General features: G+C 36.9%; 1 protein-coding gene across 3 annotated transcripts in view; it reads right to left on the reverse strand.

The window, feature by feature from the left end:
* The window catches only part of LOC306895871 (protein phosphatase 3 catalytic subunit alpha), a 70,911-nt gene that overhangs the window by 15,961 nt on the left and 40,064 nt on the right, over positions 1-14,886 (reverse strand). For all 3 annotated transcript variants that reach the window (XM_079459415.1, XM_079459416.1, XM_079459417.1), the window contains exons 3-8: positions 7,149-7,273; positions 6,882-6,993; positions 6,292-6,437; positions 5,469-5,608; positions 3,708-3,785; positions 1,605-1,699 (exon numbers count right to left, since the gene is read on the reverse strand). In XM_079459415.1, the coding sequence (XP_079315541.1) occupies positions 1,605-1,699; positions 3,708-3,785; positions 5,469-5,608; positions 6,292-6,437; positions 6,882-6,993; positions 7,149-7,273 (696 nt within the window). The remainder of the gene's footprint in view (positions 1-1,604; positions 1,700-3,707; positions 3,786-5,468; positions 5,609-6,291; positions 6,438-6,881; positions 6,994-7,148; positions 7,274-14,886) is intronic.

Below are 14,886 nucleotides of genomic sequence, written 5' to 3' on the forward strand. Positions count from 1 at the left end.
GTGATGGATAACCCGGCATCCCCCCACTGGGCTAGATTTACAGCAGCGGTCGATTGGCCATCAATCTCCTCGCACATTCATGTCCAGACTTCATTTGCTGGATAAAAAGGTTCGATCCTCTCCTCCTCCATACTCGGCTGCTTAATTCAGACTTAAAGCCATAATTGAGTCGGGTTGGTCCACCTCCTCAGAGGACAAAATAAAGGGAACAGCAGACCAAAAACGACAACGTTAACACACTTGGACTTTTGTTTATATGGTGCTCATGAAAATGAAGGCTTCTGCCATAACAAACTATCAATCTTCTAATAACAATTATACAGTGTTTACATTTCATGAAGACTTCAAAGCAACGACTGACAACATTGTGGTCACAAAAAGTGAGGTCACAGAACTAAATGAGAATCATTTGTTGAACAAACCACACAAATTGACTCTACAGAGCAATATATTAAAAGAATTACAATCCGTCCCAACAGCTCTTAAATAAATACATTTTGCATGCAAAGACACTATTGCATAGGTTAAGATGAAACCAAACAGCTCTGGAATGTTGCTGCAACGATATAACAGCATCACGGGCAAAACTTTTATTCACCCCTAAAAAGGAGGGTTAAAGCCTCTTCCTCTCAATGTAATGCACGGCAAGCTATTTTAAAGGGATAGTTCACCCAAAAAGGAAACTCACCCTCAGGTTGTTGCAAACTTCCAAATAAATGTCTTTCTTCTGCTGAACACAAAGGAAGATATTTGGAAGAATGCCAGTAACCAAACAGATCTCATCCCTCATTGACTGCCATAGTAGGGTAAATAAATACTGGGGGATGAGATCGGTTTGGTTACTAACATTCTTCTAAATATCTTCCTTTGTGTTCAGCAGAACAAAGACATTTATACAGGTTTGGAACAACCTAAGGGTGAGTTAAGGATGACAGAATTTTTGGGTGAACTACCACTTTAAGGTCATTCGCTTTGAACTGGCAAAGATGAGATCAGATTTTTGACTGGTGAACTGCGCCTGCATCAAAGACATCAACAACGAAAACTAAACATATCCATTCCGAACTTTTCTAAAGCAAAAAGCAGCAATTTCTCTAAATATGCTTAGACGCTTAACTACAAGAAAAAAGTGGCAAATATAATACATCTGTATGTCTGATGCTTTTCCTTTTCTAAGAAATTTCAGCGCACGACAGAACCGTTTACCGTTCATGCAGTTTTAACAGCGCACTTAGCATGAGGACATGAAGCAAGAAACACAGGACAACAGAAGCTAACATACAGATGTCGCTGACAGACAATAAACACAATTACATCAAGGTCTGTATGTGGGTGTTGTGCTGCGTTTGTGAGATCCTCTGCAATGTCCTCCTAACTGATCAATCTTCACCTTTACATTATAGGCAAATGGAGGAAAGTGCAGCCTGGCAGAATAACCTCCTCTCTGGCTTTCTTTCAGTCACTGAAAGTGCTGACTAACTTGGGTCTGTCCATCTCGCAGCTAAACGAGAATGCAACAAGCCACACATTAGGACCTCTCTCTCCTTCACAATCACAACACACACACTAAGTCAACATCATTCAGAGATGTGTGTGAATAATACCTTTGTTATTGTAGACGTCTAAGTAGTTGGGAGCTGAGAAGATAGTGATAAGAGAAGGGAAGCCCGTAGTTTGACTCTTCCTGTACATGCGATACCTGCGGACAGAAAACATCATCTTTCATCTGTCCTTAGAATACGCAAACTTAAGCATTTCGTTTTCTGTGACAAACTAAACATCGTTGCCAATTGTACACATTTATTTCTGTTATAACTTATCATAACATGTAAAAGACCAAAAGCAATTCTGTTGTCGTCATCTGCACATTGACTGACAATACAGAGCTTGACTTGACACTAGTGCTGGAATTGAGGCACAAGGCATTAGGGAACCACTAGGTCCCTTATTTTAGGAACAAATGAAAAAAGAAGATAAGATATTTTATAATATACAATAATGAATAAGTCTGTTTTAAGGTGACTTGTCATGTTTCTTTCAAAATGTAAGCTTGCGATGTCATGTACTGGTTGTTTGGCTCCTCTTGGATAAAGCGAGCGAGAGGTGTTTTCTATTAATTTCCTACTTGCACGTGAAGAGGGTAATTATTATTTGGATAATTGGTACAAATGTGATTCTGTTGCATAGAACTGAATGAAGAATTATATATTTAGTATTGTCTTACAATAACTTCTATTAAAAGCAAGTTGAAAATGTATTCAGAAGAAAATGTAAGTCATTTTTCGTTGCCCCAATAAAAAACATCTCTTGGCGGGGACACAAATCTTGCTACTTCAATCCCCAGCAGCACTGAATTTGAAACATCATCAGTTGTGATCGCAGTCCTTCGGTGAATCTTTGAGCAAGACATCTTGTTGCTCTAGGGGGAATCTCTCGGACATAAGCGCCTGATAAGTAGCGTGTAACTTCCTTTGATGTTGCCCTAATTTTCTAAGCCCAGCTGTTATGATCGAGGAGCTAGAGATTGGCATTGTGCAGCGTTTTCAAACAATGACTCCACGATAATCAATGAACACCCTAAATCCAGCCTAACTCAACAGAATCGGACAAATCTAAAGTGAATAAGCCGGGATGCTCAGCACATCTCATAAAGCAAATACTTAAGGGACTAATAAAAGGATTTCCTTCAGGTTAAAAGCACAAACATGCTTTGCTAGCATATTCCTGCGGTGTAATTTAATATACTTTTGTGTTTGATTTCATACAATGCAATAATTTTCTGCTGGATTTTGAGGGGTCTGCTAGTGACATTGTAGTAAACGCAGCAAAATAGTCTCGAGCAAGACATCTTGCTGCAGGGGCCTGGAAATTGCATTAAGGAAAAAATACTTGGCCTCTGAATTAGATTTTCAGCGGCATTAACCTTTATGAGGGCATTATTCTGATTTATATCAAATTAACTGTTTTAACTTAATTTCAAAAACTTACATTTATCAACATCATACTATTGTTTAAAGTTAAAGGTCACTTGACTAAAATGTTTTTCATTATCCTGAAACCGATCTGATCTAACGGCATATTACAAAACCTTTATCATAAATGGAAAGTAGCCAGTGAGAGCACAAAAAGATGAAAACTTATCACATAATCCAGGGTTGCTGGTTAATAAAAAACAAAAAAAGAACATTTTGCTAAATCTAGGCAAAAGGTGGCAGCTAAAATATCGTTTTGACTCATTTTTAGGCACAACCCATATACCCAAATAAATGTACATTTGTGTAATTCCGTGAGCTTGCTATTATTATAAACTGCAATACTTAATAACTAAAATAAAAGAATGAGTGCAAGACCTTAAACTTGTATGTTGTGTATATACAGTATAGCACTACACTTCAATGAATCAGGTAAGTTCTTTGCATCTAAAGTTGCTCAAAGAGATCTGAACATGACCCTGTGGACAACATAGATCAATTCCAGCTCAACTTTAATTCCTTGCTCTGTATAACACATCCCCGATGAGCTCACCTTCCCTGTGTAGTCAATACGTTTATTCACTTATCACAGCAGAGGATAATCAACTCCTTCAGAGGACATCAAAGAAATCCCATAAAAGAACATTAGCAGAAACAGTGTTCGAGTTTATAGTCTCTATTGACAACAGAAGAACTAAGACAGAAGAACTGTGTGTGCTGTTCTGCCAAACCTACCCAGCATCCTGTGCTTCGTGGGCTCGGATGACGGATAATAAGTTGTTGTGTTGTAGAAAGTCACACACAGCAGGATAACTGTAGGAAAAAGGAAACTGATGTTGAAAATAACACTGTATTATACAGTGTTAACACGTATGAACTGTTATAACAGCTGTAATTGTGCATTTAATGTGCATTCAATTAAATTCAGTAAACATTTTAACATATTCACAGCTGTTTCATGGCAGATGTTTTAAAGACGAACAATGCATGGTTAAAAACAAGTTTGAATGAAAAGCTATACTTTTTTAGAGCAATGACCTCCTTACTTAATAGACAACAAAACTGTTTTTGTATTTTTGGCATGCATTATATGAAGAAACAGTTTAATCAGGCATAAACAAAGAAAAGCCTGCCATTTCTATTATTTTTTATAAATGTTAATGAAAAATAAACTTAAAAGTTAACAACTTGATTATGATTATTTAAAATGTTCAATATTTATTATTCACAATATTTATTTATCAGTCACATTATTCACCTTGACATATATTTCAATCATTCTAATTGTTAAAACATAACATGCATTTAAAATGCAAATTATCATACAATGACAGTTGACAGTAAAATCTCTGTAACTGTAACAGTACAACACCGGCTTAGACAGCAAAGTGCACATAGTTTCCTCCTGGGTAAAATCTAAGATTTGCTGTTTCAGCAGGGCCACGGTGCTGACAGTAGGGTCACTGTATGGACATTTTAAACCAAGCAGACATTTCAAACACATTGTGTTGTTTACCTTTGGTAATACCATGTTGCAGCCTTGCGGCCCAAATAAAATGTAATTTATAATATTGATCTTAAATAATAAAACATTTTCATTCTTTGTTAATACAAAACAAAGCTTCCAAGTATCAAAATAAAGTTCTATATCATTTACATCATAACACAGATGTAACCTTGTAGGCGAGTTAATTTGAAAATTCTTATTCTACACGGTACAACAGTACACGCAATGCAAAGCATTATGGGATTACTTTCTCTTCGGCCAAAACAAGAGTAGGCAGCATAGATTATAATGAAATTAAACAGCCTTTGCATTAGAAAGTATCTGTGATGCTTTAAAATGCTGCCTCCATTTAGAACAGAGCTAATCATTTCTTTCCACCAACAGAGACAGTGATATTTCCATCAGCCCTGCTGTGGGTGAAGTTGCTTGATAACTAAATTCACAAAGCCAATTTCATTCTGCTGCAATTCTATAGCAGGCAGGCGTATGACATTTCCCTCTTCAAACAATAATCAGTACTATTGGAATATGGTCTTTACCCCATATATTGATGCAATTTCTATTCTACAATATGGTGGGTTGCACAAAATGTAGATGAGGCAGGAAACAAAGGCAGGACTTTGGCAATGCAGAGGCTCAAATTATGGTGAATACATTTTTAATATCTATAATTGATTTCTATAATCTAACGTAGCAGACTATAGCAAGCGATTTTGCCTATTACTTCCTTACTGAAATATGCCCTGGTATTTTTTTCATTTCTGACTAAAATAAATTGAACAGAAAATGTCACATGGCACAGTTTTAATGAACTGTGATCATTGCACACATTGTAAGTTATTGCAAACAACTGTCTAGGGTTACATAATATGTAATGCAAAAATGTAGGCATGCACATTTGTAAAGTAAGCCAGGAGCATTGCCTGTTGTTATATAAAGTGTTCTCTATTTTCTCGTTGAAGTAAATGCCTCGATAGACATATTTGTACCTGTAGAAATAGGAGCAGCCTCTCACTGTGTTGTGTGTGAAGTGTTCCTGGGACTTCTCATTGCCGAAGTCCTCCAGCGGGTCCGACCAAAGCAAGTCACACATTGGTCCATAAGCGGGAGGCTCTTTGAATCTGTCTAACTGGAAGGAAAAAATGCAGTATTAAATTACTCTACTACAGGCTTAGATGCATACAGAGAGAGTCATAGAGTACTCCATCATAGTCTAAGTCATAGAGAATATAGTCAGAAATACAGAAAAACACTTTAAGCCCTAACCATTATAAAACACATTTTGAGGAAAGCCTGCATTGGTGTTTCATGCATTCTGACGTATTTACAATGCTAAAATGCTGTCCTCTCATACTTGACCTGGTCAACGTGTCAAAAAATGAGTTGGGCGTATGACGTAGTATTTTGGTGTCTCTGCAGGCACTAGACAATACGGGATCTTACTAGGTTTAGGACAGAACCAGAGTTTTCTACATTCATTTTTCAACCTTCATATGTGTTTTGATGAGTATTGCACAATACAGTACAAAACAATGCTTTGGTTAAGAGACAAACTTAACAGTCTATTTAAATGAGAATGCTGTTTCATTTGGCCTGTGATATAACATGTGTTATGGCCATATTGTTCTGTGAGTTACAGTTTCTTTATGTTCGCCTGTAGTTCTATTTGATGATCAAACAATCTGTTTATCATCTATTCACATATGCAACAACATGTGGCACTCAAAAGCAGCATATACTGTAGGCTGGCGTTCATAAATCAAAGGCTGGCACATTAAACAAAGAAACGACACTGCTCTGTAAAACACATACTTTTCTGATGTCATCGAGGTTTGTGATTTCTGGGGACAATCCTCCATGCACACACAGGAACTGTTGGTTCATGAGTGCGGCCAGAGGAAGGCAGTCAAAGGCATCCATACACGCATCATACACCCGCTCCGAATACTTAATTCTACCTGTCGGGTATAAAAGAGGAAAACCAATTGAGAGGAGGGGAAAATAAAATGGCCACCGGTCAAGGCAAACATCAACAAACACTCACTCACACAGCCCTGTGCAATGGCTAGAGATGGCAAGTCTTTAAAAGGCCATCGAAACACTTCCAACATCGCCTTTTTAATGGGGTGGAGGCTTTTCCTGCCCCAATCCAAGGGCAATAATTCTGACATGTGTAAACATTACCGTAAGCTAATAAAATTTTACTTCAAATACAGAGCCAGGATGTGGCTTTGCTTCTAACTAGAAATGTCAGAAAAAGAGTCGTAGTATGAAAAGTGAATTGCGACCAGAACAGCCCCTGTTTATTTTCCTGTGGATGACAGTTTACTTTAAGCTCAATGCAACAGGCAAAGTTTTATGTGTGATGGTTAATCTGTGATGTGGGTGGTGGTCGTACTTACATTCCTGTTTAAAAGTGAAATACTCTGTTAAATGTCTACATTCGTGGTTCCCGCGCAGCAAAAACAGTGTTTTGGGGTAAAGGATTTTTAAGGCCCATAGGTACAGCACACACTGCGGGTGAAAATAAGAACATTCGAGAGAATTATATTCTAGTTTAATGTTCGATTCATGCAATATTTAGGTATTTACAAACACGTTTTAGTTCAATGTTTTATAACATATGAAAAATAAACATTGAATGTGAGAAGTGCATTGCTGTAACTTACTTCAATACTGAAATACCCTCTGTCCACATAGTCACCCAGGAAGAGATACCGTGTGCTGGCTGGAGAGCCTCCTACTTCAAAAAGCTTCATCAAGTCAAAGAACTGCCCATGGATGTCTCCACAAACTAGAAAAAGAGACACAGATGTTCTTTGAACAAATACCTAAATTGTGATACAGTAAAATAATATAACACTATAAAATTATGGTTCGATTAAGAAGTTAAAATAATGTCAGAAGATAAACCTCCACAGTGTGTGTTCTCTGTGCATCTGGACTTTGCAAATGCACAGCAGTAGAAATCCATCCAGTTTCTGACCAACAGTACTGTGGACTTTTCAAATGTGTCACCTGGCCTCTTGTTTTATGAATGATAAATACATCTGTACTGTGTGGGCTGAAAGACAGCTTTGTGTAAAAAAAACACATGTGCTGGCCCCTGGTAATATATGTAGAAACACAGCTATTGACACCTTTACAGACCGGGTGGAGGGAGGGTTGCTGGCGTGAGATCTGTATATACAATAGAAAGAATGTAAAAATCCAACCGGGATTCTCACTTTGACCACTGCCACTTTTTTTTCCTTTAGGAAAAGATAATGGAATATATGCATGGACATTTCCGTGTTTACGCTCAGGGTGCGAGAAAACATCCGCTGCCCCACCAGAGGCCATTCATCTCTACCTAGCGGTGTGAACATGGTAGTGGAGAAGATGAGTATTACATAAAGCTCGCCAGATTACAATAAATTATGTGAGACTGTTAGCAACCCCACTGTCTAGTAAAATGGATAAGCACCTTAAACGATACGTTTAAAAATACATGGACAACATGGATGCTATTGCTATTAGCATCTAGCACGTAAGGCTGGATCACACTGAAAAAGATAATCTTTACACCAAGTTTATCAACAACTTTCAGTACTTAAATACCTTCACCTTTAAACAACAAATCTGTTTGAATCTGACCAGAGATCAATTACACTCTTCCCTGTAAGACACGTTTGTTTGCAGGATTGCTGTAAAGAAACAGACATTGCTTGGCTTTTAAAAGGTATAAATATTGTTTAAATACTGAATTGGTTTTTAATTGGTTGTGTAACATAATTTACTCTTAGTTGATGACAGTAAATTAAATGGTTTTTTTTACGTTCTCACATACCTCACATTGTTATGTTATGAGTGTGATTTTCAAATCATTAATAATGTATTTTCTCAGCTCCCAATCCCAGAATTAGATGAAAGAGGAGCGAGATGATGATTTCAGAATTCAGGTTTCAGAATTGTGATGAAGTCAAAGAAGCCACAAAGTTTTGGTGCAGGAAAGCTGTGACCAAGGTGAGTGGATATCCGGGGCTTCCCGGAGACATCCACATATGTGTACAGTGGCGTAGCAGGCCCATATACAAAAACTTTTAACGGGCCAAAGCCACATCCGTCTGTTCACGAATGTGTTGCACATTACTGGACATTTTAGTTGTTTACTGCGGTTTGTTATTTAAATGTTAACGCGTGTCAATCGCGCAAAAAATTTAACTGTAAACCCCAAGGGAGCCCAAACTCCAAAGCGCCAAAAAGAGGGAAAAGCATCGGCGCCTATAGCCCTGTGGTTAGTGCGCTGACATATAGTGCCCGGCGCATTTGTGGCCCGACCTGAGTTCCATTCCTTTCTTGTCTTTTGCCGGTCCCACTCCCCTTTCTCTAACCAAAGCTTTCCTGTCTGTTCTCCACAGTTCACGGCATTTCAGTGATGGATGCTATATAAAAAGTGTATATAACGTTGGATTTGCAGATCGATTGAAACTGATAGATGGAGCGGTCCTAGCACAAAGAAATACCGTAAATCAACTGCACGCGGTAAGTGAAACTAAGTCATATGTCTGTGTTTCGTTGGCAATCGGTGCGTACGTGCATACAACACAAACTTATAGTGTTTCAACAGTTATGCAGGGATAATGCGATGATGTAGCTATATAATAATCGTATTATAATCGTGATTTAGTTCCCTCCCCCAGGTCGTTTTTTTTCGGAAATAATCATACAGCTTTCTCTATATTTTATAAATTTGAATAAAAACAAAATACTCTTCGAAGATACAAAGTCCCAGTACTACTCAAGATTAAAATGTGATTGTCAGAAAGAGTGCGTTCAACCAGACCTAAAATATATAATATTTTAACAATACGATGTATTTCACTAATCTAGATTACTTGTTAATTCCCCCCAAAAAACGAGTGCTGTAAAGCACATTTGCTGATTAAATACAACCCGGAATAGTTTTAGCCCCCCTGAGATTAAACCAGAAATACATAGGCTGTATTTAAATACAAAGACAGGCTAAATAAGATTAATCTTCAAAAGCTGCAGCAAAAGATGATTTGAAACAGATGAAGGTTTCAGGGTTTTGATCAGAGAATATGATTCCATGTATAAACACACTTTAAAGAAACTATCTCCAATGTCATAAGATTTGATTTCGGCATTTTGTCAGTAAATAAAAAAATCGTACATATCCTGTCAAGAAATGATTTACGGAATCAGATTTTGCCGACAATGAGGCTGAGGAGATATATTTTTTAAATCATTACTTATTTAATCTTTAAATATACTATGCATAAAAATGGAGCACCAGCATACAATGATATCATCTGATTTCAAATTCGACTCCTATAGTTTTACATTGTCAAGAGAATGCTAGATATCACTTGTCTGTTAATGTTTACAATGCATCCCATTCAGTATCCCAAATAGCCACATTCTTCAAAAACCCCTATTCTGAATAACAAATCTGTGCATTAGTCATTATGTACTGTCACTGTATGCGTTCATAATATTTTATTAATATTAATGAAAATAAATATAATTTTAAAATACTGCTATAACAGCATCACACAACATGAAGGTGAGCAAATAATATTTTTCCAATTTGATGGCTTACGCACCTGTAACTTCAAGCCAACAGCAGCTCAGTGCTGTGAATGATGTAATATTGTCAGAGAGAGACCATGATATATAATTTCGTCATGGTAACAAAGCAGAACTCTGGGTTTTGTTACAATGTCACAATTTGGCATGCAAATGCTATTTGGAAACTGTCCTTCTCTTGTCAAAGGGTCTGTATCACATTACCAGATCTCAGTCACCTGCTACAGGTCTCCAAAGACTCTGTCCTGTTTTGATGGCATTCGGAAAACATTCTCAATAACGTCTAAAATGAATATAAAGTTAAATGTTATTATGGTATTGCATGCACCAATACCAATTTATAGATTGTTTCAGCATAAAAGGACAGCCTGTGAGCTGTACTTTCCAGATGTTGGAGTATCATGTGCTAACCTAATCTCTTTGATGGATTTTTTTTTGAAAAGCTTTAGAGAACTCTGCCATCCGAAAATGACATGAGCCAATCATGAGTCACCTCTTGTAAGAATAGCCAATCAGGTAATGTTAACTCTAATACAGTGTAGCTTTTATAGAAATTCCAGTTTTGAAGTCAGGTAAAGGAAAGATCAAGTTAACTGCAAATAAAAGGTATCCAAAGTCAACAAATTCACCTCCAGGATGACCTCAACATCATTGTTTCCAATAATTGCAGAGTAAAATCCTTGAAAGGTACTTTTGCTAGCAGACTTTAGGTGCAGGACTAACCACACGCCAGAATCGAGTCCTGTTGTTAGCTTTTCCTGGTATTCAGGTCAACCTCAACCACTATGATGGCAAACATGGCAAGGCCTATATTAGATTACTTTTCATCTAGACCTCATTGTGGAACAGATGACAACTGGAATCAAGACTATTCAATCACTGTCCAGAAGCAAAACACCTCAAAGTGACATGCTGTCGCAATAACTGTAATATTAATAGCCGTGTTAATATTACACATTTGATAATTCAGTACCAATTTTAAATGTTGCAATAAGATCCACTCTCTCATCTTTCCTACATTTGGATTTTCAGTGTAATGTATTGGCCAAAAAGAGAAAACACAAATACATTTAAATACAAAAATCTATAGATATCACAATAATATCATTACTATTATTATTATTATTATTGAGGCTACAATAATGATATAAATCTAACATATGATACAGCCCTAATTCTTGGGTCTTGTTATTAACTTATAACAATTTTTCAAATAAAAATATTGTTCCTATTTGTTTTCTATTCACAGAAAATGAAAACAGGAGAAACAGGTTAAAATAACAGAAAATATGCTCTGTAATTAAGACCTCAAATACTGCAAATTTCATATTCAATTTTAAATGTAATATTTGTAATATACTTTCACATTGCTGTTGAATGACTTAGTCACTCGTGAGGTTTGAGCTTGTTTCATTTAACAGACACTGGACTGGAAGGGCCACAATACATCGAGAAATGCTGGTTGCATAAAAAAATAGGAATGGTCTCTTAATCTTTTTTCCACGCCTGTATATATTCATTTATGAAATATGAGCGAGGTAAACAAGCCGAAAAACAAGAGAAAAGGTATCTGGGCTAGGTAAAGAGAGATACAGAGAGCACTTAACAATCCATTCACAATAATAATCCATCCAGTCATTTTGATACAAACTGATTTCTTGTTGAACACTTAGAAACTTCAGTCTGCAAATGTATTTATCAGTATGTGTGCAGCCCATCCCCAGTGACCAGAAGAGTAGAACAGTCAAATGTCATGTGGACTTGTCCAATTAGCATCTGTTAAAGAGACTGCAGCAGGACGCAATTAGGCAGAGTTACGAGACCCCAGAGACCTCACTCGCTGGAGTGAATGTGCTTTCCTCAGACACGACGGATGAAAACCTGCCCTTTAATTGAAGACTCTTAAAGAGGCTAAAATCAGCAGAATCAACATGAACGACTAAAAATTCTGAACAAAAGTTTCATCATTTAAAATCATGGTTTGACCATTTAGGAAACATTCGATCCGGTCTGGGATCAAAATAATTGTCCCATAAAGTATATCTTAAATTATTCCATCAATTTAAATAAAGACAGAATTAGGCTGTGCACGACATACAGGATGTGAACTGAAACAGAGACTGACAACAAAGGTACTGTAGACTAGACAGTTTTGTTTCAAAACTCTAAAACACACATATACTATACAACATACATATACACATATTTGTGAGCTTACTGTATCAATAATTATAGATTCAGTCATTAACATGAAACTATAATGATAAATTATTTGCAACCAAAAATTCAGTTTTTGATGAAAATCTTTTACATCTCCATCCTCAAATACTTTTGCTTCACATTCATGTATACTGGAAGGCCACAACATGCATTACCTCACTTAGCCGGCTTGATCTCTTAGCCAATAGCAGTCGAACCAGTGGTTACCATCACTATGGAAACATCGCTTATCGGCATGGAAACAGACAACCAATGAAGTTCACCTGAGTGGTACAACTTTTGCACTCAGTATTAAGTCATTATGCTTTTGCACAGAATCTCTACTCTGCCCATTTAAAACAAATGTATATAAGTGGCAAAGATTCATTGTAACGGAGACATTGGATACTATAAAGAGATCAACATATTTGGTCTGTGCGTGTGTTTTTGCACTCAGGAACTGTAATATCCTTAACGAAAACGTTTCAGTTAAAGCAAGAAGGAAAAAAGACAGAGGCAGAAAATGAATGTACATCCCGGTAAAAGACCATTTAACTAAGTCAACACAGCATAAAATGAAAGAAAAGCACCAAAACAGAGCTCATTTTGAAGCCACTCAGACAGAGTGTCATAGACGGTAGGGAAATGTACATCCTCTCAGAACACAGCAGGTTGCGGAATGCATATTGTCAAGACAAAGTTAAGACCACACACTCATTTAGACACACACAGCAGGAGTCACGACCAGATCCTACATGAGATGAGAGAGTAGGAGTGCATGAGAGGGAAGCGAAGAGATTGTTCTGACTGCACACCTATCAGCAGGCCAGAGTGTGGGTGAAAAACATTACACAACACAGATCCACTTACTAACCTACACAAGGCCATCGCGCGGGCACACACACTGTACATGTATATCCAGTGCACACCCAAAACAACAATAAACTCAATGCATACCTACATAAACTGGAATGAAACAAAAACATATATACTGTATATTTATATAGTACACTAGCATTGTATCACCGAGTGATGATGATGTTATTCTGTCTTGTCTCAAAAACAAACATACCGTGAGACCTGTGTCTGATTCTCTTATGAAGCAATTCTATTAATGAATCAAGTAAACGGCTATCAGTTTGAATTAGATTCATATGATTCACTGAAGCCACTAGAGTGATTACAGAGTGTACTGTGTACAATATACTGTGTTTGGTCAAATATGAACAACAATATGCAATAATCATAAAATGTCATTATATCAAAACAGATTCACAAGATACAAAGTGAAAATCACCATCATCACAAACCTCATATCGTTATAGTCCTTAAAACTTTTCAAACATTATTGAAGCCTGGAAATCTGGAAGATTCACTACTGTAACAAAATAAGCAGCATACAAATTTACATTAACGTATTTCGCAGGCACGTGTTTCCAAAGTGAAAATTCATGCTATACATTTTCCCTGGGAACATAAAAGAACTTTTACACATGAATATTCAATTCCTCATGTTAATTTTGGAAAAATGGAAAATCGTGTTAATTTTCCATTTTAAATCTCTCTTGTGCATTAAGGCATTTAATGCATGCTCATAATATAACAACAATGCATAATAAATGTAGATGCTGTATTGGCTGTGCTTTGGTAACGCTACATTAGGCTGTGGGTTGCATATGTAATTGCTAATGTATGGTTTTGCTCCAGGTGCTTACACTTGATAATTGTATGAATAAAATGATTGATTATCAGTCCACTTTATTATGGCACATACATTTCATGCTATTATGTGACATTCATATCCCCAACACCAAAATCCTCAAAGAGCTCTTTGATGTTTTGTCATCTGCTTTCCTCAAGTGTCGATGATGGCTTTCCCCTCAAGTGGTCACTAACAATCCATTTCTTCATTCTTTTGACAACGTGTGAAAGAAACAAGGGAAGAAAAGATGTATTAAAGCCATTTTCCATCTTAATACATTTCCTGAAGGTTATGCAGCTCCACGTGATGTTTAAACTTGAACTTGTTCCATACAGGAAAGTCAAATTACTGTGATCTCAAAGGTTATCATGGCAGATTATCCCAGCGTCTCTCATGAAAGCCCCAATAAAAAATGATATAATAGCCTGCATATATCGGCCATTAGCTGGAGCACCTACGATATAATCACGGGTGCTTCTGGGAAGGTTTGGGGAACTTTGCTTTTACAACACATTAAATAGGCAAATCTATTTTGCACCTGCACGTTGAAAGTGAAAATACTTGTTTTTCGTGTAATACTAGCACTTTTATTATGATCGCACACATTAGAAATCCAGATTTCCAAATGGCCATTGTGTGAGTTTTTAAACTGGTATCGATTTCTTGAGTTCTCGGGAAAAACAACAAAATGAAGCATGTGTCAAAGCAGCCTGGGTTTCAGCCCCTGGGCTTTTCTTCTAGCCGCTACCAGAACTAACATCTATCCATTTCTGCTCAGAACACATCATTAATTACAGCAGACATCATTTAACAAGGCCCATTTAGCGGCTCCAGTTAAGATCCAAGGCTTGAGTAGTTTAACTTAATATCAAGTAGATAATATCATTACAGGAACCCAGACATAAAAAAAAGTT

The sequence above is a fragment of the Barbatula barbatula genome (genome assembly GCF_947034865.1).
Source record: "Barbatula barbatula genome assembly, chromosome: 1".
Lineage (NCBI taxonomy): Eukaryota > Metazoa > Chordata > Actinopteri > Cypriniformes > Nemacheilidae > Barbatula > Barbatula barbatula.